The sequence below is a fragment of the Cervus elaphus genome, chromosome 20 (genome assembly GCF_910594005.1).
Source record: "Cervus elaphus chromosome 20, mCerEla1.1, whole genome shotgun sequence".
In the NCBI taxonomy this organism is placed as follows: domain Eukaryota; kingdom Metazoa; phylum Chordata; class Mammalia; order Artiodactyla; family Cervidae; genus Cervus; species Cervus elaphus.
In genome coordinates, this window is record NC_057834.1 from 140,134,241 (window position 1) to 140,162,202 (window position 27,962).

The 27,962-nt window shown below is 60.2% G+C and overlaps 1 protein-coding gene and 1 non-coding gene across 4 annotated transcripts; one reads left to right on the forward strand and one right to left on the reverse strand.

The window, feature by feature from the left end:
- The first annotated feature begins 24 nt into the window (after positions 1-24).
- D2HGDH (D-2-hydroxyglutarate dehydrogenase) lies at positions 25-27,962 on the forward strand. 3 transcript variants are annotated; one of them, XM_043877487.1, is made up of 10 exons: positions 25-91; positions 1,604-1,971; positions 5,900-5,957; positions 7,168-7,307; positions 8,002-8,195; positions 9,570-9,738; positions 11,545-11,688; positions 12,688-12,830; positions 17,074-17,239; positions 27,234-27,962. In XM_043877487.1, the coding sequence occupies exons 2-10, from the start codon at positions 1,614-1,616 to the stop codon at positions 27,491-27,493; spliced, it is 1,632 nt and encodes a 543-aa protein (XP_043733422.1). In that variant the 5' UTR covers positions 25-91; positions 1,604-1,613; the 3' UTR covers positions 27,494-27,962. The 3 variants fall into 3 exon arrangements, with proteins under 3 accessions (XP_043733422.1, XP_043733423.1, XP_043733421.1); XM_043877488.1 differs by having other exon boundaries at positions 68-95; XM_043877486.1 differs by lacking the exon at positions 25-91 and adding an exon at positions 102-632.
- On the reverse strand, positions 15,745-15,935 carry LOC122678400. The gene has a single exon (XR_006336086.1). It is a non-coding gene; the product is annotated as a U2 spliceosomal RNA (small nuclear RNA).

The following is a 27,962-nucleotide window of genomic DNA, read 5'->3' on the forward strand; positions in this document are numbered from 1 at the left end:
CGGGGGTTCCCGAGGGACTCCGGCGCAGGCGCAGTCCCTCCGCCCCGCCCACTCTCCGCGGCGGCGCGAAGCTTGCGGCGGGGACGTGGACGTGAGTGCGTGCGCGCGGCCGCTCGGGGTCTCGGCGGAAGGGCTGAGGGCCGCGGGCCCGGGGCGGCGGAAGCGCGCGGTCGCGGGGCGGCGGGCGCCCTCGGGACCCTCGGATCCCACCGCCCGGGCTGATCCGGTCACGCGATCGCGCAGGCCGCGCGCCCGGGGCCCTCCGGACGAGCCTGGGTGACTCTGCGTGCCCGGGGCGCCGGCGCTTGGTCGTCACCCCCTGGCTGGGGCGACCGCTCCTGGTCCCTGGTGGTCCCCGGTGGCCCCCAGTGGTCCCCTGACGGGCGTGACCCCAGGCGCCCGGCCCCCGGCGGGAGTCCGGCCCCGAGCTCGCCGCTCACCTGCCCTGCGCAGCCCTGAACCGTGGGGGGTGGGGTCGGCGTCCGCGCCTCCTTTAAGCCTCACCCCCTCTGGTGCGGTGCCTGCTGCCTCCAGGCACCCAGGGGCTCCGATCGTGTCCTCAAGGTCACTCGGAGGTGTGACCCTGCGCGAGGGCGCTGTCCCTCGTGCCGCCCAGGTGGTCTGAGCGCCAGGTGAGCTGGAAGCAACCAGAACACCGGTGCGCCACCCCGCTCCCTTCCCCGGGGACTGCCTGACGAGTGTGCGCGCTCCCGGTCCCCCAGGGCGGGGGCCCAGAGGAGCTTCCCTCTGCCCCCCGCTTTTTGTGAACTTGTAGCATATCCACAAACATAAGATTTATTTTTTTAACCACTCGTTCCCTGGTGGCTCCGTGGTAAAATACAAATGCAGGAGACACTGGTTCACTCCCTGGGTCAGGAAGATTCCAAGGAGAAGGAAACGGCAACCCTCTCAAGTATTCTTGCCTGGGCAATCCCAGGGACAGAGGAGCCTGGCTGGCTACAGTCCATGGGGTCGCAGAGTCGGACAAGACTTAAAGATTAAACCACCACATGCATGTGTAATGTGTGCGCTTAGTCGTGTCCAACTCTGCGTGCGAACCCAGTCCATGAACTGTAGTTTACCAGGCTCTTCTGCCCATGGGATTCTCCAGGCAAGAATACTGGAGCGGGTTGCCATTTCCTTTCCCAAAGGATCTTCTTGACCCAGGGATTGAACCCGTGTCTTTTGCATTTCCTGCATTGGCAGGCAGGTTCTTTACTAGCTGAGGCACCAGAGAAATGGCATCTGTTCCTTATAGCACCTTAACTGCTTGTTCCTTGTGAAGGAAGAGGGGATAAAAGGGAGGCGAGGTTGTTGCAGATGTTAAAGCTAACACAGGGGTGGGGGTGGCCTCAGCCAAGGGTGTGCATCTGGTAACTTGTCAGGGGTGACTCCTGCCGGGGGCCGTGCTGCGTCAGCTGAAGGCCTCGTGTCCCTTGTCCCCGCCGCTTCCGGGTGGTCCAAATCTCACTCTGCCACCGCAGCCGTGGAAGCCACTGTGTGTTTCTGGGCCCTGCTGAGCTGTCTCCCCGCGCTGCAGGTGCTTCCCTTGTATTAGCTCCGTGCTTTCCCAGAGTCATAAGTCCGATCACTTACTTTGTAGGGCAGGAGTGATGATGCCCCGTCTGGTGCCCAGGTGGCCTGTGTGGCTCTTCTGCTGGCGGGCAGCCTGCGTCCAGGGAGCCTCCGTGCGACAGAGGATGTGGGCAGGACCGTCCAAGATCCCTGGGCCGGGCGGCCTGCAAGGGGTCTGGGGCACCGGCCCCCTGGTTCGACGAGGCAGCTCCTCGGCCTCCTCCCGTGCTCCTGAGGTGACGCTGACCCCAGAGCGCTACCCTGTGCGGCGGCTTCCCTTCTCCGTGGTGTCTGAGGACGATCTGGCTGCCCTGGAGCACATCGTCCCTGGCAGGGTCATCACAGACCCGGAGGAGCTCGAGGCTCCCAACGTGGACTGGCTGAGGACGGTCCGAGGTGAGTGAGGGTCTGTTCACACTTCATGTTTGGCGTGGGCAGAGTTGAGGAACAGCCTGAACTCCAGGCGGCCAGTGGTGAGCACTGGGTGCAGGAGCTGTGGGTGATGTCACAGACACTTTTCATATGCGGGACATCTGCAAATTAAGATAAAACAGCTGACCCCCCCCACCCCCCCAGCTGCTCTGAGGTGGGTGTGTGGTTAACTACTACTCACTTCCTCAGAACGCTTCAGTTCAGTTCAGTTCAGTTCAGTCACTCAGTCGTGTCCAACTCTTTGCGACCCCATGGACTGCAGCACGCCAGGCCTCCATCACTAACTCCTGAAGTTTATTCAGACTCATGTCAGTGATGCTATCCAACCATCTCATCCTCTGTCGTCCCCTTCTCCCGCCTTCAATCTTTCCCAGCATCAGGGTCTTTTCCAATGAGTCAGTTCTTCGCATGAGGTGGCCAAAGTAATGGAGTTTCAGCTTCACTGTCAGTCCTTCCAGTGGATATTCGGGACTGATTTCCTTTAGGATGGACTGGTTGGATCTCCTTGCAGCCCAAGGGACTCTCAAGAGTCTTCTCCAACACCACAGTTCAAAAGCATCAATTCTTTGGCGCTTAGCTTTCTTTATAGTCCAACTCTCACATCTGTACATGCCTACTGGAAAAACTATAGCTTTCAGTAGACCTTTGTTAGCAAAGTAATGTTTGCTTTTTAATATGCTGTCTAGGTTGGTCATAGCTTTGCTTCCAAGGAGCAAACGTCATTTAATTTCATGGCTGCAGCTAATCCCTGGGCTAATATGTAACAAGGAACCGCAAACTGGGCTCAAACTACTGGAGTGTCTCCTCTCTGTTCTCAGGTGTGGGTAGGGCTCCCTCTAGTGGAGAGTCTCTCCTGCCTCTTCCAGCTCCTGGGGCTCCAGGTGACTGTTGGCTGTGACAACATCGTCCAGTCCTCGTCCCTCCTCACACGGCCTCTCCTTGTGTTTCCCTCTCTGTTCTCTTATGAGGTCACCTGTCCTTGGATTGGGGTACCACCCTCATCAGGATGATCTCAAGTTTAGATCCTTAACTTAATTACATCTGTAAGGACCCTTTCTCCAAGGAAGGTCACGTTCGTGGGTTCTGCAGGGTGGGGTGTCTACATGTCTTTTGGGGGGCCTGTTGTCCCCTCTGCAGCTTGCTTGGGAAAGATGCGGGCCCTGCCAGGTGGCCTGACCGCCCCAGCCTCCCTCTCCTCCAACCACACCCCCTGCACCAGCTTGGAGATTCTCCTTCTGGACCCAGCTCGCCTTCTTGGTAGCAGATTTCCTAAGGCCCTGTGTTGTCTTCCCTGGTGCTCAGATGGTAAAGAATCCGCCTGCAGTGCAGGAAACCCAGGTTCCATCCCTGGGTCAAGAAGATCCCCTGGAGAACGGAATGGCAACCTACTCCAGTATTCTTGCTTAGAAAATCCCATGGACAGAGGAGCCTGGTGGGCCATAGACCATGGGTCACAAAGAGTCAGACATGACTGAGCAACTAACACTTTCACTTTTGTGTTGTATCCTGAAGTGATTTCAGAGATAATGTGACCTACTTAGTTACAAAAACCAACACGATATTCTTGCTGCATATTAAGAAGATGTGGAAGACAGTTTACAACACGATGGCATATTTAAGCCTGAAATGCTAGGACACGCTGGGTGTCCAGGTCCTTAGGCTGGGCCTGGAGTCAGCGCAGTCCAGACTGAAGGTGAGCCGTGGAGGGTGTGCTGGGCTCTTGGCTCAGACACAGCGGGGGCCTTGCTGGTGGCAGGAAAGCTGAGTGAGGCTCCAGACCAGAGTGCAGCGTCATGAGCAAGTGGAATTGGGGCATAGGCGCAGATAACGGGATGGCCCTGCCCGTGGGGAGGCTGGAGGCGGTGGACGCCCTTCGGCTGGGCTTATCTACCGGGCACCCTCGATGGAAGGCATCCAGCCCCGCCCCACACAGAGCCCCCTTCCGAGCACAGGGCAGCGTGGTGTCTCAAAGACCGAGACAGGAGGGACGTCCCTGAGGAACGTGGGGGGCCTGCAGTCCGTGGGCAACGTGGATGCTGGGCACAGCTTGTTCTGCGGGCCACTGGGCTCGAGGAGGCAGCTCTGAGTCCTGGAGCAGAAAGTCTCTGCGGCCTGACCAGCAGGCTCCTGCCGAGGGTGGGGCAGGAGGTGTCAGCTCTGCAAGGTCCTGTGGAAGCAGCCCCGAGGCTGTGTGTGCTGACCCCGAGTGGTGTGTGCTGACCCCGAGGCGGTGTGTGCTGACCCCAAGTGGTGTGTGGTGATCCCAAGTGGTGTGTGTTGACCCCAAGTGGTGTGTGGTGACCCCAGGTGGTGTGCGCTGACCCCAAGGCGGTGTGCACTGACCCTGAGGTGGTGTGCGCTGACCCCGAGTGGTGTGTGCTGACCCCGAGGTGGTGTGTGCTGACCCCGAGTGGTGGGTACTGACCCCGAGATCTCTGGACACAAACTTGACAGGGGGACCAAGAGCCGGGAGCACTGCTGGGTTTGTGCGTGCCTAGATGAGGCCATGGGGTGAGGAGGGTGCCTCCGGTTCTTCAAGCCCAGAGTCTCCTTGAGTGAGAGAGAGGGCTGCAGGGGAAGCAGAGCAGGGGCAGGAAGGCTCCGCAGCGGTGGGGGCAGACGGCCGACTGAGAGGATAGTCCGGAAGGGCCCATGGAGGGCCCACTGGAGTTAGGCCATTGGAGCCCTGGGCGTGCTGCTGGCAGGTGGCGGGCAGGGTGGGGAGGGCTGGGTCAGAGTGGCCCGCTACGGAGAGGGAGGGAGGCAGGCTGCAGTGGGGAGTGGGGAGGGAGTAGGGGGTGGGGCACCCTGACCCTGTGCGGCTGACCCTTCTGCCTGTTCCCTTGCCAGCCTCTCCAGGCTGGATGCTCCTTCCCTCCTGTCCTGGGAGCCTCCCCGGAGTTGCCTCTGATGACCTCTGCTCTGGGCTTTGCTCTCTTTGTAGCCTCCCCTTATTAACACTTTGGACCATTTTCTTATCCTTTTCCCCATTAGAAAGGTAACTCCATGGGGCGGGAGAACTTTGTTTTTACTCTGTGTCTGGGCACACGGTGGGCACTTAGGTATTATTGGGAAACGCAGTGAGTGAATGAAACCGACTGGAGCCTCGCGGGTGAACAGGGTCCCTGGACTCTGCTGCCCTGAAGGACCTGGATGCCTGACAGCCAACCGCCTGGGCAGACACGGTTCATTTGATGAAAAACAAATGAGAAATGGCTTTCATAATAAGAAAATAAGGTAGAAACTACAACCTGATCTCAGAGCATCGTAAAAGTCAGTTACGCAGCAGGAAGATGTGCGAGACAGCCTCTTGTCCTCCTGCAGCCTCTTAGCTGCTTAAAGCACTTTCCGCAAAACTGAGAGCATAGAAACTTCACTGTCTTGGAGGCAGTGGTCAGGAATGCCAACAGATGAGGTCACGACTGGGCATCAAATAACTTGTGATAACCACGAAATGAGAGTCCACAGCCTGCACCGCTGTGGATTGATAGCCAAGATTATAAATGCACGAGGTGGAGAAGGCCCCTTCCTGGAGCAGAAGGTCGGCTCATGAGTGCGGGTGAATGGGTGCATTAGGAAGCATCTCCCTGAGAACAGACTCGGGTGAAGATGATTCACAGACACTGAAGCTCATGGGCGTCCGCTCGCAGGGTGCCGGGTGTTCATGTGGCCTCAGGTGTCCCCACACAACACAGGTTACTTCCCTGGGAAACCCGGTCACTCGCAGTGGAGAAGACTCCAGGCCCCTGCCGCTAAGGTCCCCGGGCCCGCGGGCTGCCGGGCGGGCCCTCCTCCTCCTCAGCGATTCGGGCTCTAGGCCTGGAGGCTGGCGGGCGTGCTTCCCCGGGAGGCGGGACGCCCCACCTGAGTGACCGTGGCTTCTATCCCGCAGGCTCCAGCAAGGTGCTGCTGAGGCCCCGGACGACCCAGGAGGTGGCACACATCCTCAGGTAGGCGCCCTGCCCGCCCCACTCCCTCGTCACCAGCGCGGGGCCGAGAGCACGCAGAGCCCGCGGCCACGCAGGCGGGGACGGGAGGGCTGGCCGAGCAGCGGAGGGCGGGGCCGAGCAGGGGAGGGCGGGGCCGAGCAGGGGAGGGCGGGGCCGAGCAGGGGAGGGCGGGGCGACGGGAGGGCGGGGCCGAGCAGGCTGAGCGGACCCGCGGCCTCCAGGGGGCGCCGGGCAGCCTTGTCGCCCAGGGCAGGGGCGGGCACAGACCTTTTCTTGAAAAAAGTCTGCTTGGATGCTTTCTATCCCTACACGCTCGTGTTTACTATAGAAGAATTGGAAAACATACAAAGCCATAAAGAAAAAAAAAATTGCAAAAGCAACCAAAATTTTCCTCTCCGAAGATAACCACTGATGACATTTTGGTTTGTCAGCTCAGCGCTTTCCTGCACGTGTGTGGGTTGTTAAGCATCGTCACATTGTATCTCCCATGTCATGGTCTTTTCCCTTCCACGTGGCAATGCCCGTGGTCTGATTCCTATTCCATGCCACTGTCGATGTGTGGAAGGTGAGCGCCCCTGAGTGCTCTGTCCCCGCCGCCCCGTGGGGGTGTGTGCAGGGACACCTGGCCTTGCTCTGTCTGAGCTTGGGCTGGAGGCTGGCCGCCTGCCGGGTGGCTCACGTGACGCAGGTGGGCAGCTTGCCCCTCTTGGGGGGGGGCCCAGTGCCCAGATCCTGACCCATCAGGGCCCGGTCCCTTTAGGTCTTTGCTCAGTAGGAGGCTGGCTGGGGACGAGGTGCTGCTGGTGACTGACCTGCCTCTGAAGGGCAATGGGCAGGGGAAGGGTGGGCAGCGCAGGATGAAGGGGAGCAGATGTGGGGTGGGGGTGGGAGGGCCCCCGAGTGCCCGGGGCTGCAGTTGTCTGAGGTGAGCAGGGAGGGCGGCAGTGGGCACTCTGTCTGCGCCTCGGGGTGGCCCGGGCCTCGTCCATGACCTGGGAAGACCATGGCCGCCTGCTCCCTCTGCGGTTTGCCGGGGTCACTTGCCCCTCAGACTCCTGTCGTGTGTGGGGACGGAGGAGGCACCCCCTCGAGTCTACGGCAGGAGGCTTGGTGGCGGGAAAGGCTGGGGTCTCACAGCCCTGATGGCGTCCCCCCCGGGGTGCTGGAGGAGTGGGAGAGGGCCCTGACCCTGGTCCTCGGCGTGTCCCAGGTACTGTCACGAGCGGAACCTGGCCGTGAACCCACAGGGGGGCAACACGGGCATGGTGGGCGGCAGCACGCCGGTCTTCGACGAGATCATTGTGTCCACTGCCCTCATGAACCAGGTCCTGAGCTTCCACGACGTGTCAGGTAAGGCTGGCTGCTCCCGGGACTTCCCTCTCGGCTGCGGGGCTGGGCTGGGCTGGGCGGGGGGTCCCGGGTCTGGGGTTGAGGGACGAGCAGCCGCCCCTCTGCCTGAGCCAGGAGCCCAGGCCCCTTGGTCCTCGGGGAGATTTACACCGTGGGCTTGAGCTGTGCTGCGGCCCCTCCTGGCCACGCCAAGCCTTCCTGAGGCCTGTGGGGCATGTGCGGGGCTCCACGGTTTCGAAGCTCCAGGCCCCACAGCTTGTGTCTGTGCCTCTTGGGCAGGACCCCTGGGCCAATCATGCTCTCTGGCCAGGGCACCTGGACACTGGGGAGCTGGGCAGCATCCCAGCCTCCACACTCGATGCCAGCACCATCTCCAACCCAGATTATCTCCAGATTTGTCACGTGTCCCCTGGGACAGAATCCCACCCACACTTGAGGGCCCCAGCCTTGTAGGAACCCCTTTTCACTGCTCCCTTGCGTGAGCCTGTGTGTGTGAGCCGTGTTCCCCCCAAGTGGCCTCACTGGCCTTTCCTCTTTTCTCATAAAGGCATCTCCTGGGGGAGGGACAGGGCACACCTGTTTTCCTCCTCGCCCTGGTTCCTGGGTGGGCAGACGCCCCTCCTGGGATTTTTGGCCTGCTGGGCTCCCTGAGCTGAGCCTGAGGGCCCCCGCGGGGGCTCTGCTTGCTTGGCAGGGGTCTTGGTCTGCCAGGCGGGGTGTGTTTTGGAGGCGCTGAGCCAGTACGTGGAGGAGCAGGGCTTCGTCATGCCTCTGGACCTCGGGGCGAAGGGCAGCTGCCACATCGGGGGGAATGTGGCCACCAACGCGGGCGGCCTCCGGTTTCTGCGATATGGCTCCCTACGGGGGACAGTCCTGGGCCTGGAAGTGGTGAGCTGGGGACACTGTTGCTACTGGGCGCTGGCCCTGCTCCTAGCGACCTGGCCGGACCTGCTCCAGTTCCTGGGTTGGTCCCAGGGGGCCGGCCTTTCCCAGTGGTCAGCATGCGAGGTCTCTGGTGAGACCCCCTGGCTCAGAGGTCAGGTGTACCCTTGCTCCCATGCATGGCACCCAGGGTGTGCAGGCCCAGGCCTGGTGCTGCCCTCTCGGGCTGCAGGTGGGTAGGGAGGCCACCTCGGGGTGTGGCCTAGTCTCCACTAGGCCCCACCTGGGCCATGGGGGTTAGATGCAGCACCCTGCTCTTTGGCTTCCCACAAGGCGATGACGCACCTCCTGCCCCCGTGAAGGGCTGCTGTGGCAGGTGTTGCCCTGAGCAGGTTTCTGGACTGGTGGCATTCTGCCCGCTGGCTTTCCAGGGGCTCGTGACCGGAGGAGCCCGGTCAGGCCACCGTCATGGCTCCCAGGGGTTTTCTAAAGCCCGGACCCTGTGTTTATCCAAGGAGGGGTCCGCTTCCGTCTGATAAATCACAAGGTTCCCGTAACTTTGTTCTCTAGCTGCAGGTTGTTTTTTTGTAATTCACTTGCTCGCTTTTGCAAGTTGTTTCACTAAGCTTCTGACTGAATTCACCCAACGAGAGTCAGATAGGATTACAGCGTGTGATTGAAGTGCCTGTGGATGAGGAATGCAGGGCTGGGGGCACTGGTGCACTGCCTTTCCCTGCCTTCCTGCACCCCAGGTGCTCCCTGCTCCACTCAGGTGCTCCCTGCTCCATCCCGGGTGCTCCCCACTCAACCCAAGGTGCTCCCTGCTCCACCCAGGTGCTCCCTGCTCCATCCCGGGTGCTCCCTGCTCCATCCTGGGTGCTCCCCACTCAACCCAAGGTGCTCCCTGCTCTACCCAGGTGCTCCTTGCTCCATCTCAGGTGCTCCCCACTCAAACCAAGGTGCTCCCTTCTCCACTGAGGTGCTCCCTGCTCCTTCCCGGGTGCTCCCTGCTCCATCCCGGGTGCTCCCCGCTCCACCTGAGATGCTTCCTGCTCTGTCCTGGGAGCTTGCCACTCAACCCAAGGTGCTCCCCGCTCCATCCAGGTGCTTCCCTGCTCTGCCTCAGGTTCCCTGCTTCGTCCAAGGTGTTACTCCCTCTGTTCTGGGTGCTCCCCACTCTGTCCTGGGTGCTCCCCCCTCCGTCCTTGGTGCTTCCCCCACTCCACTGGAGGTGCTGCCTGCTCTGCCCCTGGTGCTCCCCCCTCTCCGCCCCGGGTGCTCCCCCGCCCCCCTTCTCCACCCCGGGGCTCTCTCTCAAGGTGCACGGGGTGGGTTGGCCTCCCCAGGGTGGCGTGGGGCCAGTGCTAACGCCATCTCTAGGTGCTGGCCGACGGCACCGTCCTGAACTGCCTCACGTCTCTGAGGAAGGACAACACGGGCTACGACCTGAAGCAGCTCTTCATTGGGTCGGAGGGCACCCTGGGGGTCATCACGGCCGTGTCCGTCTTGTGTCCACCCAAGCCCAGCGCTGTGAACGTGGCCTTCCTGGGTAGGCGCCCTCCGTCAGCCTCCAGGGGTTCTTGGGCGGCACTGGCTGTGCCGGGGGGAGGGGGGGCTGTCTGCAGCCGCGCGGGCCGCCCTTCCCGTTCCTCCCGCTTCTCCCTCTCCCCTCAGGCCGGGACTTGGCCTTGGTGCGCATGGTGGGGTCTGCGCAGGGCGTGCTTTATTCTGTAAAAGGACCAGGGCTTCGCGCATCTCATCCAGCTGGTGTTTGTCATTCTTAAATAACAGTTTATGCTGTAAAGACCAAAAGGAAGCAAAACTAAAAGAAGATAAATCAGGAGAGCTGAGTTTGATCCCTGGGTCGGGACGATCCTCTGGAGAAGGAAATGGCAACCCACTCCAGTCTTCTTGCCTGGAGCATCACATGGACAGAGGAGCCTGGTGGGCTGTGGTCCCTGGGGTCACACAGAGTCGGACACAACTGAGCGACTTTCACTCCCTGTCACTCACTCACTCACGCCGTAAGATTCGCAGGGAAGCAGCGTTTGGTGCCAGGTCCAGGGCCGCGTCTGTTCATCTCGGGGCTGTTAGTCCACCTGGTGGGGCCAGTGGCTCGCCCCCCACCCCCGCTCCTGGACCACCGTCTCTTTGAGCGCCTCGGGGCCCCTCTAGCCGTGCAGCTTCTCGGCTCCCCTGGCCTGGGGATGCTCGCTGTGCCTCTCCTCCCCCGCCCCTGTCCACCCACACCAGGCTGTGGCCCGCGGCTCCCCCACCCGCGGTCTTGTCCTGATTCCGTCCGGCACGCTGGTCACTGTAATCTCACATTCACCCTTCCTGCACTCCTGCGGTGGGCTTTCCCGGCCCCGCGCTGTGAACACATCCTGGTTGCTCCCATCATGGACGCCCGTGGCTGTGGGGTCCGTGTCGAGTTCCTGTCGAGTCTGTCTGGAACGTCTCCCTCCTCCCCTTTCCTGGAAGGCGGCCCCGGCGTCTGGTGTCTCCCATCCTGTGGGAGCCGCGCTCCTCACGGGTCCGTGGTCAGCAGTGGCGGGTCGGCGTCCCCTGCGGCCACCCTGAGGGGCTGTCTCCCTTTCTTTGGCCGACCTAAATATTTCGTCTTTTCCTTTGGTTGTTTATGGGTCCCGGTGTGTCTCCTGTGAGAGTGCATTTCTTTTTTTCTGGAACTTCCTAAACCCCCACCCCAGAAGCTTCCCTCCACCCCATTCTCAGCAGCCACCCTGGCCCCCCCTCCTCCCAGCACGGTGATGAGACGCACGAGAGGACCGTCCGGGCTGTCGGTCTCCACGTGTCTTAGCCGCGCGGGTTTCCCTCCAGCCCCTCTCTGTGTTGCGTTCTGGAAGCTTTCCTCCGATCTGTCTTCAGTTCGCTCAGCTCCCTTTGCTGGGCTTCACAGGCCGCCCCCGGCTGCTCCTTGGCCCCACAGAGTGGGTCCCAGCCCCAACCCTCCTCCCTGCCCTCCCCGGGACTCCTAGTGCCTCCCAATCCCTGCCCGGAAGGGCCAAGCACACCCCTGTGCCCACCGGGCTCTTCTGGGCCCGCCCTGCCTGCCCACACATCGACGTCCGCGCCCTGTCTCGGGCACCTGGTTCTCCGCCGCGGAGAGCTGGGGGCCAGGACATGTGCCCTGAGTGGCTTGTGGGGCCTGGGTGTCACAGAGACACAGCCAAGTTGCTTCCCGACGGGCCAGTTTCTGGCCGTGTGTTTGCGGACTTCCAAGTGGCCATTGGCAGGGTGGGTTGGTTTTGCTGCTTGAAGGGCGGCTCGGGTGGCCTGTGGCAAGTCTCCGTGTCCGTGTGCCAGTCCGCTTGTCCTCTCACCACGCCCGTTGCAGGCTGTCCGGGCTTTGCTGAGGTTCTGCAGACCTTCCGCACCTGCAGGGCGATGCTGGGCGAGATCCTGTCTGCGTTTGAGTTCATGGATGCTGAGTGCATGAAGCTGGTCAGGCTCCACCTCGGTCTCTCCTGCCCCGTGCAAGGTACCGTCCCCGCCGGCGGGCAGTGCCCGCCACACCTTTTGCACCGTTTGGCGTGTGGGCTGATGGAAGGTGCCAGGCCTCCAGCCTGTCCGCAGAGTGGAGGCGGCAGGGAGTGCAGCGGTTCTGGTGGCCCCGTCGCTGTTGAGGGCAGGGTTCTCCCTGAGATCCCTTCCCCTGCAGAGCTGGGTCAGATGCTGGCAGTTGTGCTGGAGCTGCAGGGTCTCTGGAACAGCCAGACGCAGTCAGGACCCTCCGCCGGCTCCTCAGCTGGGAGAAGTATCCCCCCACAACGTGCTGGCCACCGGAGCTCAGCCAGCTCGTTCTGACTTAGCCGACGAGCTCGTCATGCCTGGTTCTTGAGTCCATGCGCTGTGTGCATCTGTGTAAACCCACACAGCTGCCGGTCCTGGCCCTCTCACTCTTGAAACTGACCAGAGGAGGTGGTCCTGGTCTCACCCCAGACCGCCCTTCCAGAACTGCAGCCCTCAGCATAGGGTCCTGGAGGCTGCCAGTCCAGGACCATGGCTCCACGGGGGCTGGGTTCTGGTGAGGGTCCTCACGTGGCATCTTCTCTGTATGTGAGGGCCTGCAGAAGTGGAGGGTCCCTTGGGGTGGGGGTGGGAAGGTCCCTGGTGTGAGTAGGGAGTCTCTCATGGGGTGGAGGGCCCCTGAGGGTGTGGAGGGCCCCTGGATGCACAGAGCGCCCCCAGTGAGTCATCGACCTCGGCAGGCACCACGCCTCCGCTCACCCTGCGGATTGATGAGAGGAGCCCTGCCCTCCACGGCGCGGTCCCGGCCCCAGCAGTCCGGCTCTGCCCTGTCTCCGGGGGCACTGTCTGTCTTACAGTGGAAGACCTGTTTTTGAGCTGCAGTAGCCGGTGGCTGCTCTGTAGGTGACCCCGGCGTGTGAGGAGGTGCTGGAGCCCCCTGGCCCTGGCGGTCCTGCCCCAGCCTTCCCCTGACCGCCGCTCCCTGCTCTCCCTGCCCCTGCCCTTCCAGAAAGCCCCTTCTACGTCCTCGTCGAGACCGCGGGCTCTGGGCCAGGGCACGACGCTGAGAAGCTGGGCCGCTTCCTGGAGCAGGTGCTGGATTCGGGGCTGGTGACCGACGGGACCCTGGGCAGCGACGAGAGGAGGATCAAGGTGGGCGATGCCCCCCACGCGCTGAAGTGAGAGGGGCTGCGGCTGGGGACCCGCCTACCGGCCACCCCGCTGGGATGCACTTGGTGTCAGGGTCTGTGGACTGGGGGGTGGCTGGGCAGGGCGTGGGGGCTCCGTGGGAGGGGCTTCACCAGAGGGTGAGGAGGGTGGGCCTGGCCGGGGGGAGGCTGCTGTCACCGTGCAGGCGTGGGCGCTGGGGGGGCCACGGTTGCCATTCAGGGGCTGGGGCAGAGGGCCCGGCCACCCCTCCTGTTCCCACCTGGCCCTCCGCTCTGGGCTCCCGGATGGCCTTCACCTCCTGACCTGTGATTTCAGTCCTGCTCCCTGTCCTGGTGACCCTCCACCTTCCTGTCAGCCGCTCTGTCTGCTCCTTCCTGTGAGGCTGGGCTTGCTGGGCTGAGTCCAGGGGGCTGTGTCCTGGGGGGGATGGGGGCTGTGTCCTGGGGAGGATGGGGGCTGTGTCCTGGGGTCTGTGTCCTGGGGAGGATGGGGGCTGTGTCCTGGGGGGGATGGGGGCTGAGTCCTGGGGGGGATGGGGGCTGAGTCCTCGGGGGGATGGGGGCTGTGTCCTGGGGAGGATGGGGGCTGTGTCCTGGGGGGGATGGGGGCTGAGTCCTGGGGGGGATGGGGGCTGTGTCCTGGAGGGGATGGGGGCTGTGTCCTGGGGGGGATGGGGGCTGTGTCCTGGGGAGGATGGGGGCTGAGTCCTGGGGGGAATGGGGGCTGAGTCCTGGGGTCTGTGTCCTGGGGGGGATGGGGGCTGTGTCCTGGGGAGGATGGGGGCTGTGTCCTGGGGAGGATGGGGACTGAGTCCTGGGGTCTGTGTCCTGGGGAGGATGGGGGCTGTGTCCTAGGGGGGATGGGGGCTGTGTCCTGGGCGGGGGATGGGGGCTGAGTCCTGGGGGGGATGGGGGCTGTGTCCTGGGCGAGGGATGGGGGCTGAGTCCTGGGGAGGATGGGGGCTGTGTCCTGGGGGGGATGGGGGCTGTGTCCTGGGGGGGATGGGGGCTGTGTCCTGGGGAGGATGGGGGCTGTGTCCTGGGGGGGATGGGGGCTGTGTCCTGGGGGGGATGGGGGCTGTGTCCTGGGGAGGATGGGGGCTGTGTCCTGGGGAGGATGGGGGCTGAGTCCTGGGGTCTGTGTCCTGGGGGGGATGGGGGCTGTGTCCTGGAGGGGATGGGGGCTGTGTCCTGGGGAGGATGGGGGCTGTGTCCTGGGGGGGATGGGGGCTGAGTCCTGGGGTCTGTGTCCTGGGGGGGATGGGGGCTGTGTCCTGGGGGGCATGGAGGGCTGTGTCCTGGGGTGGTGGGGGCTGAGTCCTGGGGGGGATGGGGGCTGTGTCCTGGGGGGGATGGGGGCTGTGTCCTAGGGGGGATGGGGGCTGTGTCCTGGGCGGGGGATGGGGGCTGAGTCCTGGTGGGGATGGGGGCTGTGTCCTGGGGGGGGATGGGGGCTGTGTCCTGGGGGGGGATGGGGGCTGTGTCCTGGGGGGGATGGGGGCTGAGTCCTGAGGGGGGATGGGGGCTGTGTCCTGGGGGCTGAGTCCTGGGGGCGGTGTGTCCTCTCCCCACCAGGGCCCAGTGCTGGGGCTTGCCTCCCATGTTTCCCTTGTTTCCCCCAAACGCACTCTGTTGCCTGGGAAAGAGGAAGCACTGGGCCTCGGGCCTGAGAGCTGGGCCCTGCCCCTCCGGGCACAGGAGCCGGGCACACGTCCGCGCCTCCTGACGGGGGCCCAGCTCCAGCGGCCCTGGCTCCATCTGGATGCACCGAGCTCCAGGCTGCTGCGCGGGGCGAGTGGGTGGCCGTGTTCCCAGCTCGGGGCCAGAGTGGGTCCCACCCCAGGGGCCACGCTGCCTGCCTCGGTGCCCTGTCCTCAAGCGCTGGCGTCCGGGGCCTGGCGGTGACACGGGGTGGGGTCGGGGGCATCTGAGCCTGGGTGGGCTGGGGGAACAGTGTCAGCTCTGCAGGGCACAGAGGCGTTGCAGATGGAATGTTCTAGAGAGAGTGGGTTTGGAGCAGTGGGCGGGGTGGGCGGACAAGGGGCCTGCAGCTCTGTGGCCATGCTGGGACGTGAGGGCTTGAGGAGACCGCGTGGGGCGGGCAGGGCTGCCGGGCTCAGGCCGCCCGTGCAGGGATGTGGTGGGCCCTGGGCGCGGGGGGAGCATTGGGCCAGGATGGTGGTCGGGGCTCCCAGGCGTGGGAAGGGCACGACCCATGGTGCTGAGCGACTGGGGAAACGCGGACACCCGCTGGGTATCTGTGCTGCTGAGGAACTGTTCCTTACTCAGGGGTGATTACTGCACCGTGGGCTTGTTAAAAAAGAAACGAAAGAAGTGGGTCTAGACCCCTGGGGTCTAGCCTCGGCAGGATCCAGGGGTACCCTCAGGATGAATGGCGTCGGTGAGAGAGAGAGAGAGAAGACACGTGAGACCAGCCTTGATAGGGCCAAGTCTGCGAGGGAGAGAGAGAGAAAGAGAGAGAGAGAGAGAATGACCAGATGGGGGTATTTGCAGAGTCTGGCAGAGTCTGGCAATGCTTTATTTTTTACCGTGGCTTTTATACCCTAAATTGTGTACATTTCTAAGGAGAAGATAGTTTAATATTACATCAGCTTGTTCTTCACAAAACCAGGGTGTTTTCTGCATACTTCTTTGTTTATGAGGGTCTTGTACATTATCTTCTGGCCTTGGGGCCTATTGACATTTTATGACCTAGGTGAATGCAAAGCTGTTTTCCGTAATCTATTCTTTAATGAACACAAAGGTCAGTCCTTTTGCAGAAGTTACCAGTTAAATTTATCTAAAAGGTTTACCACACAAAGACTCTGCAGCTCCAGTGAGGCAGCCCCTGTTTAGCATTCCTGATTAAAATTAACAATTTTCTTTTTTCTTTTTTTTTTTGGTGCATCGTTCCTGGAAGTACTGCAATACCAGGTCGATGCGTGGAGTGGACGGAGCAAGCTCCTACTCCAACTCCTAATTCCAAAAATCCATTTAATATATTGTCCTCGGATAGAGGACGTATCAGATATTAAACTGATAAGAACAGACACTACACTTGATCTTAGCCAAAAGGCCGAGAAGCGATAACAACAATTTTATTTTTTTTTTTTTTCCCTTCTGGGCCGCAGCCCACCTCCCGCCGCTCACCCGGTTGCCGCGGCCCACCCACACCTCACCACTAAAATTAACAATTTTAAACTCTTATTTTTCTAAATCTTTAACTATAACCACTTTTAGAATAATATTTTTATGTTCTCTAGTAGGGCTTCCTCACCCCTGAAGGGCTCTGTGCCTATTAGGGCCTTTATGTGATCAGGTTCTTTATGCTGTTTTATGATTAGGGTATTGTAAGCAATCATGCATATTAGTACCAAGGGCATAAACACATTTGCCAAACAAACTAAAATACCAGCAAAGGAGTTTAAATTAAAACACTCCTTTCACCCTGGATAATCTCATAAAATACCACCACCCGGGAAACTTATTGGTTAAAGTTCTAAATTGATTTTCTTATTTGGAAAGAGATCGGGGAAGGCCTTCTGCCTGTGTCACAGAAATTAGGGAGTAGTCTATTGAAGCAAGCATCAGAAAGACAGATATCACATTTAAGCTGAGCGCAGGGGGCAGCTTTTCTGGAATCCCTAAAAACCTGATCTGCCTTGCCCGTCAGGTTTTCTCCCTCATGACCTTGTCATGGGTGGGATCTCGTGTGCCGGCTCCCGGCAATGTTTTCCCTTACCTGGAAAGCTGCCTCATCTCGAGGTTTCCCGTGACGTGGTGGGGGGATGTGGTGGATGGGGGGGGACGAGACGGGACAGGCCTGGGGATACCCTCCCATCTGTCTGTGATGGGAAAGGACGTTATGGGGGCCCTGGGAAGGGTGTGGGGCCGTGGTGAGGTCCCCACCTCTGTCCCAAGCCCCCAGCCCTGGTCCCCATCTGTGTCCCCAGGCCGGGGGCGCCCCTCTGTCTGCCTCACGCCCACCTTGCCCAGCCGGTCCCAGGTCACAGGGTCAGTGCTGCTTGTCCCTGAGGGGCCCTGGGTGTCTGCCGCCAGGGGCCACCTGGCCACGTCTGGGGCCCCCGTCCAGTGTGGATTCTTGGACGGAAGCCGCGTCCCTGTCACGACATGGGATGTTTCTGATACCTGGGGGTTCCCTCCCGACCCCGGGGTCACCCCACAGCCCTGCCCACTCGGGGTGACGGTGCCTGTTCCCCCTCCAGATGCTGTGGGCACTCAGGGAGAGGATCACCGAGGCCCTGAGCCACGATGGCTACGTGTACAAGTACGACCTCTCGCTGCCCCTGGACAGGCTCTACGACCTTGTGGGTGACCTGCGTGCCCGACTCGGCCCGAGCGCCAAGCGCGTGGTGGGCTATGGCCACCTGGGTGAGCGCAGCCCGTGGGGCAGGGGGCATGCCTGGGGCATCCCGGGAAGGCCCGCCCTGGGAGCATGGGCTCGGGGCTTGGCTGGGGCGAGGGGCTGGCCTGATCACGGGAGTCTCGTGTTTGAGGATGAGCTCTGACCCTGCCCTCCCCCTAGATGAAAGGGTCTTAAAACCAGTTCTGGTCATTATTGTTTGCAGAAGAGTCACGCTTTTAAGTTATTGATTCACAGGAAGGAGCGATTTCATCCCCCTTGATTCTCAGCAGCCTTCGGGACCAGGTGTCTCAAAGCCCTGTCTCTTCCCGGGTGTGGGGCGGCGTCTGCCTGGGGCCTCCGCTGTCCTTTCCGTAAGGTGGGCCCAGTTCCGCCTCCCAGGACTGTGTGTGGGGGCCCTGAATGTGTCACGTGGAGGAATTCCACTCTGGAAATTGAGACTGATTGCTGAATTTGCCGAATGCTCTTTCTACGTCTGCCTGGGTGCCGGGCTCCGGTTTCCCTTTGACCCCCTGCAGGGCTCGTCTCTCTGGACCTGGGGGCGAGTGGGTCTGTGTTTCCGGGTCATCTCAGTGTGGCCCGGACCCTTTCTGTGTCTTGTCTGAGCCCACTGACTGACCCCGCAGAGGACCTCCTCAGCCCTACACTGTCAGGTTCCCTGTCTGTCCAGGCTGGAGGTTGGTCAGTCATAAAGCGACCTGGGGGTCATCTTGGGAAGCATCTGGGAGGTTGGAATTCCTCCTCTGTGAATGCTGAGTACAACTTGCAGGTGAAGGCACTTGGGCCCAAAGGTATTTGTGGGTGACTTTTTTGGGGGGGCACTTTCTTTAATGACACAGGACTCTGCCAGCGTTCCTTTTCTTCAGAATTGACTTTGTTCATTTTTTCTGGCCTCTTGTCTGTCTCTTCTAAGATTCTGAGTGTTCTGGCATCGCATGGTTCTTATTCTTTGTGCTGTGTCCAGCACTTGTGGAAGGGGACTGTTTAACTCCGGATTTGGATTGTTTCTTATCTCTGTACAACCCAAAGGTTGTGAGTTGTTTTCTTTGGGACCTTACCGAGAGCTCTAGGCGGGGAGCGGGCTCTCCGATGGTGCAGAGGGCCTGCTCCCGGAGGCAGGGGAGGAGCCAGGACACGTCGGGGCTTTCTGCTGGGGACAGAAAAACTCATGTAGTCAAACAACAAAGGATCAGTGCTCCTCACAAAAGCCAGGCATCCCACGGCAGAGACCTCTGCTCTCTGCGCGGGGAGGCGCGGGGTCTGGGCTCACGTGGGGAGGTGTGTGGGGAGGCGCGTGGGGAGGTGAGTGGTGAGGCGCGGGGTCTGGGCTCACGTTGGGAGGTGCGGAGGTCTAGGCTCCCGTGGGGAGGTGTGTGGGGAGGCACGTGGGGAGGCGCGGGGTCTGGGCTCACGTGGGGAGGTGCGGGGGTCTGGGCTCGTGTGGGGAGGTGTGTGGGGAGGCACGTGGGGAGGTGCGGGGTCTGGGCTTGCGTGGGGAGGTGCATGGGGAGGCGCGGGGTCTGGGCTCACGTGGGGAGGCGCGGGGGTCTGGGCTTGCACGGGGAGGCGCGGGGGTCTGGGCTCGCGTGGGGAGGTGCGGGGTCTGGGCTTGCGTGGGGAGGTGCGGGGTCTGGGCTTGCGTGGGGAGGTGTGTGGGGAGGCGTGTGGGGAAGCGCAGAGTCTGGGCTTGCACGGGGAGGTGCGGGGGTCTGGGCTCGCGTGGGGAGGTGCAGGGTCTGGGCTTGCACGGGGAGGCGCGGGGTCTGGGCTCACATGGGGAGGTGCAGGGTCTGGGCTCGCGTGGGGAGGTGTGCGGGGAGGCATGTGGGGAGGCGTGTGGGGAGGCGCGGGGTCTGGGCTTGCACGGGGAGGCGCGGGGGTCTGGGCTCGCGTGGGGAGGTGCAGGGTCTGGGCTTGCACGGGGAGGCGCGGGGATCTGGACTCGCATGGGGAGGTGTGTGGGGAGGCGTGTGGGGAGGCACGGGGTCTGGGCTTGCACAGGGAGGTGCGGGGGTCTGGGCTCACGTGGGGAGGCATGGGGTCTGGGCTTGTGTGGGGAGGTGCGGGGTCTGGGCTCATGTGGGGAGGCGCGGGGGTCTGGGCTCGCGCAGGGAGGTGTGGGCATCTGGGCTCGTGTGGGGAGGTGTAGGCGTCTGGGCTTGTGCGGGGAGGCGTGTGGGGAGGTGCATGGGGAGGTGCGGGGTCTGGGCTCGCGTGAAGAGGCATGGGGTCTGGGCTCGTGCAGGGAGGTGTAGGCGTCTGGGCTTGCGTGGGGAGGCGTGTGGGGAGGTGCATGGGGAGGTGCGGGGTCTGGGCTCACGTGGGGAGGCATGGGGGTCTGGGCTCGCGTGAAGAGGCATGGGGTCTGGGCTCGTGCGGGGAGGTGTAGGCATCTGGGCTTGCGTGGGGAGGCGTGTGGGGAGGTGCATGGGGAGGTGCGGGGTCTGGGCTCACGTGGGGAGGCATGGGGGTCTGGGCTCGCGTGAGGAGGTGTGGGGTCTGGGCTCGCGTGGGGAGGTGCATGGGGAGGTGCATGTGGAGGTACGGAGTCTGGGCTCGTGTGGGGAGGTGCGGGGTCTGGGGTCACGTGGGGAGGCGCGGGGGTCTGGGCTCGCGCGGGGAGGTGTGGGCGTCTGGGCTCATGAGGGGAGGTGCAGGCATCTGGGCTTGCGTGGGGAGGCATGTGGGGAGGTGCATGGGGAGGCATGGGGTCTGGGCTCGCGTGGGGAGGAGCGGGGTCTGGTCTCACGTGGGGAGGCACGGGGGTCTGGGCTCACGTGGGGAGGCGCAGGGGTCTGGGCTCGCGCGGGGAGGTGTGGGGGTCTGGGCTCGAGCGGGAGGTGCGGGGTCAGGGCTCGTGGTAATCATGCATTCTGCGTGGCCCTCACCTGTCTCGGGCCAGGGTGTGTCTGGGTTTCCGCACAGGGCTGTGGGCGCAGGGGCTGACGGCCGGGCCCTCGTGACTGGAGCAGAGGGCAGCCCGGTCCACACCGCTTTGTCTCCTGCTCGGGTGTTGTCGATTTCAGTCTCTCCAGAGTCAGCGCTGGGCCTTGCTGGTCTTTTCCCTTGTGGGTTTTCTGTTTCTTGCTTTCCTTGCTCTTTATTCTTCACCTTCAGGCATCACCACTGCTCTTCTGACTTTATACCTAAACACGTAGCTCACTGACTTTCAGCCTTTCTGCTCTTCAGTGTACTTCAGTTTCCCTCCAAGTAAGCACACAGGTGGTGTTTGCTGGTTTTAAGAAGTACCTGGTTCTTGCCTCCTCAGACTTGGCAGCATCCAGGAGCGCCCGCAGGAGTCAGCGGGGCCAGACCTGGCTCCAGGTCCTTGTGTCCTCTGGCTGAGGCGCTGGCCCTGCACGCCCGGTACTTCAGCCCACTCCGGGCATCCACTCCCCTGGGCGCTCAATGCCACCCCTCTGCAGAGGAGTGGGTCGGGGATGCCCGGGTGCCTCTCTCTGTCCCGTCTCTGCCACTGGCCGGGTGCTCCCCTGCCATCTGAGGGCGCTCTCATCATCTTTCGGCTCTGAATGCTTTCTGATTTCCCTCGTCATTGCTTCTTTGACGCGTGAGGTGGGCAGAACTGTGTGTTTTAACTTGCAAACATGCGGGAGTTTTCCGTCCACTTGAAGACCATGGGCTTGTTGTTGGCCCTGTGGGGGCAGAGGACTGGGTGGGGCGCGCCGCTGGTGGAAGTGTGGCCCCTGCCCGGGGCGCCGCCAGCCTCCCCGGCCGTTTGCCGGGGCTGAGAGCAGGCCCCTGGACCCAGCCCGCCCTCTGCGCCGCCGGTTGCTGGGGCCCGCTTGGCTCTCAGCGGCTGAGCGAGCCCCCCGCCGCCCCAGAGGGCGGGCTCCCTTCTCCTGGTGCCTCAGCTGCTTCTGCAGGTGGAGATCTGGGCTGTCAGTTTGAGGCCGAGAGCTCGGCCTCTGTGCACCGGTGCCAGGTCGAATCTCAGAGGCGTGGTTTGGGGTGAAGTAATACAAAGTAGATTTATTGCTTTGCCAGGCAGGGGAGACACAGTGGGCTCCTGCCGCCAACCTTTGTCCCAAGCCGGGAGGATCTGGTGAGGAGTTTATGGGGATCGTGCAGGGCGCGGTTGATGATAGGGATCAGGGTGTGAGCAGGGCCTGCATTCCTTTAGCCAGGCCTCACGTGTCTCCTGAGCTTCTCCAGATTAGCAAACTGGGATCCTCTGTGGAATGAACAACCTGACATCTTGCACTTATGGGGGCGCTTAGTTCTGTAAAGCTCACAGATACTGTCATGTGCGTCCCTTGAGGTGCAGCTGAAACCACCCACCTCAGATTTGGACATGAACCCATGTGGTGGGGGCAGGGACTCGAATGCAGCCAAAGTCCATGACCTGTTCTTTCTTGTTTTTAAGATTTTTTTTCACATGTGCTATGTGACTTCTGGGTTTCCCCAGTGGCTTGGTGGTAAAGAATCCACCTGCAGAGCAGGAGCCACAGGTTCGATCCCTGGGTCGGGAAGATCCCCTGGAGGATGACCTGGCAACCCATTCCAGTATTCTCGCCTGGAGAATCCCGGGGACAGAGGAGTGAGCTAAACATCGTCCATGGAGTCGCAGAGTCGGCCACGACTGAGCAGCTAAGCATGCAACATGCGTGTGACGGTTAAAAGCTGTCGACTTACTGTTGGCCGTGCTTGGTTTTCATTGCCGTGTGGACTTTCTCCAGGGGTGGACAGTGGGCTTCTCGCTGCAGGGGCTTCTCTTATTGCAGAGCACAACTCTAAGGGCGCCTCTAGAGCGTACAGGCTCAGGAGTGGCGGTGCTTAGTTGTCCTGCAGCATGCGGAATCTTCTAGGACCCGGGATCAAACCCATGTCCCCTGCGTTGGCAGGCAGAGTCTTAACCGCTGGACCACCAGGGGAGTCCACCCATGGTCTTTTAACTAAGATCGCACACCTGGTCTCAGGACTTAATGATGCTCAGGTTCTTGATGTCTCGTTGGAGAAACGATTCAGTGAGAGATAAAATAGTCGGTAAGAAGCGGGTTTATTTAGACAGAGACACACTCACCATCTCAGAAGGTGAGAGTACCCCGTATATGGGGTGGCCAGTGTTTATTAGGCGAGTAATTTCATAAGCTCATGAGTGGGAGGATTGTTCCAGCTGCTTTGGGGGCGAGGCGGAGGTTTCCAGAAATTGGATCATGGCCGACTTCTTGGTCTCTGTGGGTCGGCCTTGGCCCTGGTGTGTTGACCTGTTACGATGACATGTACTGAGGCCCAGGGTCTAGTGGAGGTTGACTCATCGCCATCTTGGGCCCGTCTGGCTCTGATTATCCCAGCAGTCTCGTTCTATTAAAGGTCGCGCCCTGCCCCTTTCCCTGTTTCACGGCCAGGACCCGCCCGAGGCCGCTCTGTTCTTGGCTCCTCCTCCCTGTCTCTGCACCCCTCCCTCCCTGATGAGCCACTGTTCCAGTCTGCCCTTTGGAGCTCAGCGAAGGTCACGGAGGCTGAACAGAGAGACCCCGCGGGGTCCTGCTCAGTTTCAGGTAGCTCGACTTGTAGGGCATTTTAGCAAAGAACAGTACCTCTTTGGAGACAGTGTGGATGAAGGAAGAGGACGGACGTTCAGGGGCAAATTGTGGGAAGGTTTATAAATACACAGGAACCTGGTGGACATGAGCCTCATGTAGGAGCTGTCCCGGGTGGTGACCCTGCCCTTGCCGGGGCCTGGGGACGCCTTTACACATTCTCGTCCTGCTTCCGGGTGCATGGAGGGCAGGGGGCTACTCTGTGTCTCTTTCTTCTCAGTTGCCTCCAGCTCAGAATAATCCGTATGCCACAGTGGCCTGGTTTGATGTGGCATGTTTTGCTGCCCTTCATTTACAGAGACTGTAGTCACTCGGTGACCTGGATTGGTCTGACTTTGGGCCTTCTATTTCTCCCTCATTTCTTCTACATTTTTTAGTCTGGTTTATCACCTTCTTTGCCAGCAAAGGTCTGTCTAGTCAAAGCTATGGTTTTTCCAGTGGTCATGTATGGATATGAGAGTTGGACTACAAAGAAAGCTGAGCACTGAAGAATTGATGCTTTTGAACTGTGGTGTTGGAGAAGACTCTCAAGAGTCCCTTGGACTGCAAGGAGATCCATCCAGTCCATCCTAAAGGAGATCAGTCCTGGGTGTTCATTGGAAGGACTGATGTTGAGGCTGAAGCTCCAATACTTTGGCCACCTGATGAGAAGAACTGACTCATTGCAAAAGACCCTGATGCTGGGAAAGATTGAAGGCGGGAGGAGAAGGGGAGGACAGAGGATGAGATGGTTGAATGGTATCACTGACTCGATGGACATGAGTTTGAGTAAGCTCCAGGAGTTGGTGATGGACAGGGAGGCCTGGTGTGCTGCAGTCCATGGGGTCGCAAAGAGTCAGACACAACTGAGTGACTGAACGGAACTGAACGGAATTACCTTCTTTTGGTTGGTGTTTTTTCTCATAGAGTTTGTTTCCATTTACTAACAAGAAATTATGCCTATCTGCTCTTTCGGCAGTAGCCCTAGAATTGTATCTTCATCCGGGTGGTGGTGGTGTTCAATTGCTTAGTTGTGTTCAACTCTTTGTGACCCCCTGGACTGCAGCACGCCAGACTCCTCTGTCCTCCGCTATCTTCTGGAGTTTGCTCAAATTCATGTCGTTTGAGTTGGTGATGCTGTCTAACCATCTCATCCTCTGCTGCACTGTTCTCCTTTTGCCTTCAATCTTTCCCAGCATCAGGGTCTTTTCCAATGAGTCAGCTCTTCTCATCAGGTGGCCAAAGTATTGGAGTTTCAACTCTAGCATCAGTCCTTCCAATGAATATTCAGGACTGATTTCCTTTAGGATTAACTGGTTTGATCTCCTTGCAGTCCAAGGGACTCTCAGGAGTCTTCTCCAACACCACAGTTTGAAAGCACCAGTTTTTCTTCACTTGTTGGTCCTTTAATGGACCGGAACCTGGTGGCCCGGAGAGTAGGAGAGAGAAAGAGGCTGCTATCCCCTGGTTTACGCGGAAAGCCAATAGAGTCCTGTTCTTAGGGCGCGCGCTGCTGCACATAGGCACCAGGCGCCCTCTCGAGTGGGTGAAAGCACAGTGCGCCTTCTCGAGAGGGTCTTAGAAGCCCGGGCAAGAAAGTGAGCTCAGCGGGCCTCCGCGCTCCAAGGAATTAGCCAGAAATAGAGAGAGAGAAAGAATAGAAAGAAAGAAAGACACGGGGACCCAAGCTCTGATGGAGCAAAGGTGTTTTAATCAACATGGCGTGGGCATATATACTGTAGTTATTCTCAGCAAAGATAAAGATTAAAATTCCAGACTTACAAAACATAAGATGATCCCTATCAAAGAGAGAGTTGCAAACAATCACCTTTTACCATATGGCTCATAAAAAGGAAGAGGGTACTTATCACCCTAAGGAGAAATGCCTGGATTCCTCAGCCCCGGGAAAGGTGTGCCTCTCCTCTTAATTCCTGAATATTCAGGAATCAATAAGGGCCAGAGGGTTCCTGACAGATCCAAAACAGCACACAGGAAGCCTCTTGTTAAATGCTTCCTGACAATCACTCAGCCTTCTTTATGGCCCAGCTCTCATATCTGTACATGACTATTGGAAAAACCATAGCTTTGACTATAGGGACCTTTGTCAGCAAAGTGATCTCTGATCTCTAATACACTGTCTATATTTGTCGTAACTTTTCTTCCAAGGAGCAAGCATCTTTTAATTTTATGGCTGCAGTCACCATCCGCAGTGATTTTGGAGCCCAAGGAAATAAAATCTGTCACTGTTTCTACTTTTTCCCCTTCTAATGACCATGAAGTGATGGGACCAGATGCCATGATCTTACTAAGTTTTAAGCCAGCCTTTTCACTCCCCTCTTTGACCCTCATCAAGAGACTCTTTAATTCCTCTTCACTTTCTGCCATCGGAATGGTGTCATCTGCATGTCTGAGGTTGTTGATATTTCTTCCTGCAAAGTTATCAGGGTGATCCTACCTTAAAAGACTTGGAGATTAATCAGTATTGTGACCCTCTTCCCAAGCAGTGTGCTGGCCTGTGTGTCAGCTTGGCTGGGCCGTGGGCCGTGTGCCCAGATGCTTGGTCGGACGTCAATCTGAATATTGCTGTGAAGATAGTTTTAAGATGAAATTAGCATTTAAAGCCACAGAGCTTGAATAAAGCAGGTCACCCTCCCCATGTGGGAGGATCTTGCCTGATCACTGAAGGCCTGGACCACAGGACACAGACGTCCCCCACGGAAGGGGCCTTTGGACCACAGCTGCAGGGTCAGCTCCTTTCTGGGTGTCCACCTGCTGGGCTAACCACTCCCCACAGTCCTCTGGGCCAGTTCCTTATGGTCAGCTCTCTGTCCCCCACCCTCTGGACACCGCTGTTTCCCTGAGAGCCTGACCGGTCCTCGGAGCAGGGGCCTTGGGGCCCTGCCCCTTGGGTGTTATCATCCGCTCCTGGTCGCATGCTGTGTGTGGAGTGTGTTCCAGTTCCGTGATGTTTCCTAGCCCTAGTGGCAGTGCTTTTGTTACTGCCGTGAGAGCTCGTGATTGACCAGACTCACCCACACTGCTGGTCCATCTTTGACCTGGTAGCACAGCCCTGCCTTTAGTTTCCTCTGGGCCGGGAAGGCAGGTGACATCACGTCATGGATTTTGTTAGCCTGAAAATGTACGCGTTCTGCTTTTGAGCGGTTTCTCCCCAGTGAACTTTGAGACTCTGGTCTGACAGTCCGGTTCTCTGCAGAGTGGAGGCACCGCTGACTGCTGTTGGCAGGTAGCTGTGGGCCAGTGGTGCTCCACGGAAGGAAATCCTTGTCCTCGGGATTCCTTGGCTTCTCTCAGCTTTGTTTAGGTGGGTCAGTGTCTGTCAGCTGGAGTCCGTGGGCTTTGCCTTCAGACACTGCTCCCCAGTTGTCCCTGCGGATACTGTCTCCCCATCCCCGCCCCCCGGAGTGTCCCCCGAGGGCTCAGGATGCGTCCCGTCTCTGCCGGCCGTGGTCCCAGTTCTCTGCGTGCTTGTCTGTTTTCCATCCTGCTACATCTCTCTCTGCTCGTTGACATTTCAGTGACCATCTTTTTCATTTCTAGATTGGCCTGGATATTTAAAAGCTTTCTGGTCCATGTTTTATATTTTCTCTCTCTTATTTCTTTAAACACATGAAGCATTTATTTTCTGTTTTTGGAAATCACTGGATCGCAGGTCTTTGTGGGTCTTGGTCATCATGGTTTCTTTTCTTTGTGTTTGTGATTTTTGTCTTAGGCTTTGTGTGGGGTGTGTGTGTGTCTTAGGCTTTTATCTGTGGGAATTGTTGGAGGCTGAGTTGGAGGGAATTTGGCGTGGGGGCGGGGTGGGCCCCGGGGCTGTGTGGACCCCGCAGGCCCACGCGGGGGGCTGCTGTGTGGATGTGCTGTGAGTACTAACGGAGCCCAGCTCCTCTCTCCGCACTGCTTCCCTTGTTTGCAGAGCCTTCACCCTGGGTGTGTTGTGGGAACCACGTTTGGTGGGAGAGGGGACCCTGGTTTGCTCCCTACATTTGACAGACGTGCATGGGAGGAGGGGGCATAAGAAGCCCCAGGTCACAGGGTCAGAGGTCCAAGGTCACTGGGTTAGAGGCTGCAGGTCACCTGGTTAGCGGCCTCCTGGGTGCTGGGAGACCCGGGTCTGCGGCGGTCTCGGTGGTCCCGCCGGGCTCATGCAGGTTGGGCGGATGTGTGTCCATCTCAGGTGGAAGCCCTCAGGGAGGGGGTGCTGTGCGGGAGGGGTGGGGGCTGGGGAGAACTCGTAGAGACACGTGTGTGCGGCTAGGGGCACTGCGACCCCCAGAGGAGGGCGGTGACCACCTCCAGGTAGTCGCCAGTGGTGTGAAGGGGGGCGGGGCGGGGATGGGGGCTCTTGGAAGTGGGGAGCCTGGGGAAGGAAGAGGCCTCGGGGAGGAGAGGGCCTCAAGGGGCAGAGGAGGCCCCGCTGACCTGCGCATCCCTGCTCCTCCAGGGGACGGCAACCTGCACCTCAACGTGACGGCTGAGACCTTCAGCGCGTCCCTGCTGGGCACCCTGGAGCCCTACGTGTACGAGTGGACGGCGGGCCATCGGGGCAGCGTCAGTGCCGAGCACGGCCTGGGCTTCAAGAAGAAGGATGTCCTCGGCTACAGCAAGCCCCCCGAGGCGCTGCAGCTCATGAGGCAGCTCAAGGCCCTCCTGGACCCCAAGGGCATCCTGAACCCCTACAAGATGCTGCCCACCCATGCCTGATGGCCTCTTGCAGCCAGACCGGGGGCCTCCATCCGGTCTTGGCATTGCCCGTGGGGTGGGCCTGCAGAGCCCCCAACCCACAGAGCCAGCAGCAGGCTGGACGACTGGCTGCTTGGTCCAGGGGCCCGAAGCTGGCCCCGTGAAGCCCAGGACACATGGCTCTCTCGGCAGGAATCTTCTGGAGCCCCGCTGTTCTGTTGGGTGAGCCGAATGCAGAGGGCCGCCTGTCCACTATTGCCTGCCCACTGGACAGACACTCCATGCCTCCGCAGGTCCTGGACAGGCTGGGTGGGCGCACAGTTCTGCCCACTCAGAGTCGACCAGGTCACCCCTGCTTGCCTGTGGCCTGTGGGATCCCGCCTTGTGAGGTACATCCCTGAAAGGGCGGTCCTACCACTGGCCCCCCCACTCAGCGCAAGCCTCTGAGGGGCCCCAGGCAGAGGGAATGAACTCCAAGTGGGTAACGGGG